General features: G+C 50.5%; 1 protein-coding gene across 1 annotated transcript; it reads right to left on the reverse strand.

Annotated features, from left to right (window-relative positions):
* Positions 1–258: 258 nt before the first annotated feature.
* Hilpda (hypoxia inducible lipid droplet associated) lies at positions 259–3225 on the reverse strand. The gene is made up of 2 exons (XM_027391335.2): positions 3080–3225; positions 259–1114 (listed from the first exon to the last, which is right to left on the reverse strand). Exon 2 carries the CDS (start codon positions 1056–1058, stop codon positions 864–866), a length of 195 nt encoding a protein of 64 aa, XP_027247136.1. The 5' UTR covers positions 1059–1114; positions 3080–3225; the 3' UTR covers positions 259–863.
* Between the last annotated feature and the right edge of the window lie 312 nt (positions 3226–3537).

Consider the following 3537-nt stretch of genomic DNA (forward strand, 5'->3'; position numbering starts at 1 on the left):
TGGACATAATTTAAAAAATTTTTTTTTTCAGACCAGGTGGTAGTAGCCCACGCCTTTAATCCCAGCACACAGGAGGCAGAGGCAGGCACATCTCTGTGAGGACAGCATGGTCTACAGAGCGACCTCCAGGATAGTCAGGGTTGCATAGTGACACCCTGTCTCATAAATAGATAAACAGATAAATAAGGTTACTTGAAGATCTACGATTTAAACTTTCCCTTACTAATTTCTAGGGCAGACATGTCAACATGACACATATTACAAACATATATATTCACATTTATTGCATTAGAAAAATTCATTGAAGCCACACAGTGGCTGGATCTCTCACACCCTGAGCAGGTCTTATCATCCCACAGCCGTCTTTAGACATTATATACAAACACATTAGAACTACATTGGAGGAAGAACTCAATGCATAATTGGGACCTGGACACTGGATATTCCAACCTCTTTTCCTTACAGCCAACCCACAATCCCTTAACTGCTATCCAAACAGCTCCCATGGAAGACTCAGTATCAAACCAACTACAAGATACTTATGTCCAAGAGTCCTTTAGGATGGAGGGCTGAAAGAAGTGGTATCTCCCAACAGCTGAAACTGGCACACCTCCATCTCAGAGTCACACCCAGAGGGCAGCAAAACCTAAGGCAAACGTTGGAGATCGGAGACTCCATCCCACAGCCATACAACCCACTCACACCTCTACATTAAATAGGCCCTTTTCCAGGGCAAGGAACATCCAAAACCAAGGACCTTCCAGGCCTTGGAGATACGGATGCTGCTTCTTTGGAAATGGAACACTTGGTTGGACATGCTGAAGTTAGTGTACCAAAGTCTGCCTGATGCCTGGAGGGAGGTTTTATTGCACTCCTCTAGATGGATGGTCTGGAAGGCCTTTGGGAGGCTCTGTGTTGGCTAGCTGACCTCTGACGATCCAGGGGCTGCCAGGCAATGGGTTTTCCAGCAAGCCCTCCAGTGATTCCATCAGCCTAACGAAGATGGACAGCAGCGTCAATATAACCCCCAGCAGATAGAGGCTCAACATATACTTCATGGCTGCAGTGCCCAGCTCCTTCGCAGGGAAGCAGTTCTGCCTTTGGTTCTGAGATCCTGTGAAGAGAGAGGAAGAGTCTATAACCTGGTCTCTAGGGATGTGCACGCATCCTTCAACCCATTTTCCCAGGAGCAAGAAAGGCCCAAGTGTATTTGCACCGCACACTCCACAGCTGAAGAACAAATCAAGAACACTGCTTAGTACTGTCTTTCCCTCTCCTCACTCTCCAGAATCCTGCTCTGTAGCCCAGGCAAGCATCACACTTGAAGCAATGCTCTTTTGTTGGTGCCTCAAGTGCTGAGATTAGAGGTATGTCCCACACATCCAGCTACTTTTACAAGGCAGCTCACAATCATCTGTAACTCCAGTCCCAGAGAAATGACACCATCTCTGGCCTCTACAGATACCACACACCCATTATGCACAGCAAGCATGCAGGCAAAATGACCACACATACCACACACACACACACCACACACCACACACACCACACACACACACCACACACACCACACACACCACACACCACACACACACACACACACACACACACACCACACACACCACACACACCACACACACACACACACACACCACACACCACACACCACACACACCACACACACACACACACCACACACACACACACACCACACACACACACACACACACACACACACACACACACACACACACACCACACACACCACACACACCACACACACCACACACCACACACACCACACACACCACACACACCACACACACACACACACCACACACCACACACACACACACACACACCACACACACACACACACACACACACCACACACACACACACACACACACACACACACACACACACACACACACACACACACACACACACACACACACACACACCACACACACACACACACACACACACCACACACACCACACACACCACACACACCACACACCTGAGCCAGGCAGAGGTGGCGCATGCCTTTAATTCGAACACTCAGGGGCAGAGGCAGTCGGATTTCTAAGGTCAGCCTGGTCTACAGAGTGAGTTCTAAGATATCCAGGGCTACACAGAGAAAACCGATCTCAGAAAAAAAAAAAAAAAAAAGAGGCTGAAAATATAATTCAAGTATAGAGAGCTTGCTGTAACATCACAGGAATAGAAAGAGCATGCCCACTGGGCGTTGGTGGCGAACGCCTTTAATCCCAGCACCCGGGAGGCAGAGGCAGGTGGATCTCTGTGAGTTCCAGGCCAGCCTGGTCTAAGAGCGAGTGCCAGGATAGGCTCCAAAGCTACACAGAGAAACCCTGCTTCGAAAAACCAAAAGAAAAGAAAAGGAAGAACATGCCCTAGATAAAGCAACCTGTATATCAGTCTACTGTATCACACATTTAATTATTATAAAATTCTTGAAAGTCAATATAAATATAAGTAGGGATGGCAAAGGCCTGTAATCCCAGCTATGAAGGAGGCCGGGGCAGAAGGAATGCATATTTAAAGTGGACCTGAGCTACAGAGAGAAATTAGAATATCCTTTGGGGGAGTTAGTGAAGCTTGTCTCAAAGTAGCCATAAGGGCTGGTAATAAATACAGCCCAGAGTTTTAAGCCTTATTATACAAAAACTTCCAGGTTCAATCCCTACTACGTCAAAACAGAAAGCAACAACTACAAAATAACTGGAAGTTAAATCAAGTTAATTTGTCCGAACATACTTGGAGGCTTTCAAATAACTCAGGCATTCTGGAAAGTACTTAGGGCCACGCGGTCGTCCTACAGACAAGAGGGGCAGTTACGACCCAACACTCTAATAGATATATTAGAAAGGCAGAAGATAAGGGTGCTTTGGGCACGCACGATGGGCGAGCATAGGCGGCTCATGGGGTTCATAGATCGGGTCAAACAGAGTGAGCAGAGGGAGGCACAGCCTTGAAGGGAGCGCAGGCAGCCCAACCGATGGGACGAGGGATCCAGGACTCGGCCTCCAGCCTGAGGAGATCCTGGCCCAGTTACCTCAGGAGGAAGAGTCGGGAGACGGCTGCTCGCTGTCAGCGGGGTCGTGCGGGCGTCAGGAGGCAGGTCCGCGGAGTCGCAGCGTGGAAGCTCCTCCACGTAGGCACTGCTCTGGATCCAAATTAAGTAGCAAAGGGAAACCGACGTCTCGAGGCCCCGCCCACTAGGGTTTAGGCCCCGCCCTTGGGGACCGCGCACGCGCACGGAAGCCGCAGGCCGGCTGCTGCGTTGCTCGTCCGCTGCTCGCCCTGCGCCTGCGTCCGCTGGAGCGGTCACCGCGGCTCGCGGTCGACTCACTGCTGTACGGAATGGGTCTGGCGTCAGGAGCAACCCCGGCCGCCCCCACCTTCTAGAAAACCAGCAGCCAAGAGTGCCTCTCCCCCGCCCTCCTCGTCACCATGCTTGAAGTGACGCCGCTCGGGGCGGGCAGGGCGTGGAAGCCCCGCAGGGAGGGGTTC

Source organism: Cricetulus griseus (assembly GCF_003668045.3).
Source record: "Cricetulus griseus strain 17A/GY chromosome 1 unlocalized genomic scaffold, alternate assembly CriGri-PICRH-1.0 chr1_0, whole genome shotgun sequence".
In the NCBI taxonomy this organism is placed as follows: domain Eukaryota; kingdom Metazoa; phylum Chordata; class Mammalia; order Rodentia; family Cricetidae; genus Cricetulus; species Cricetulus griseus.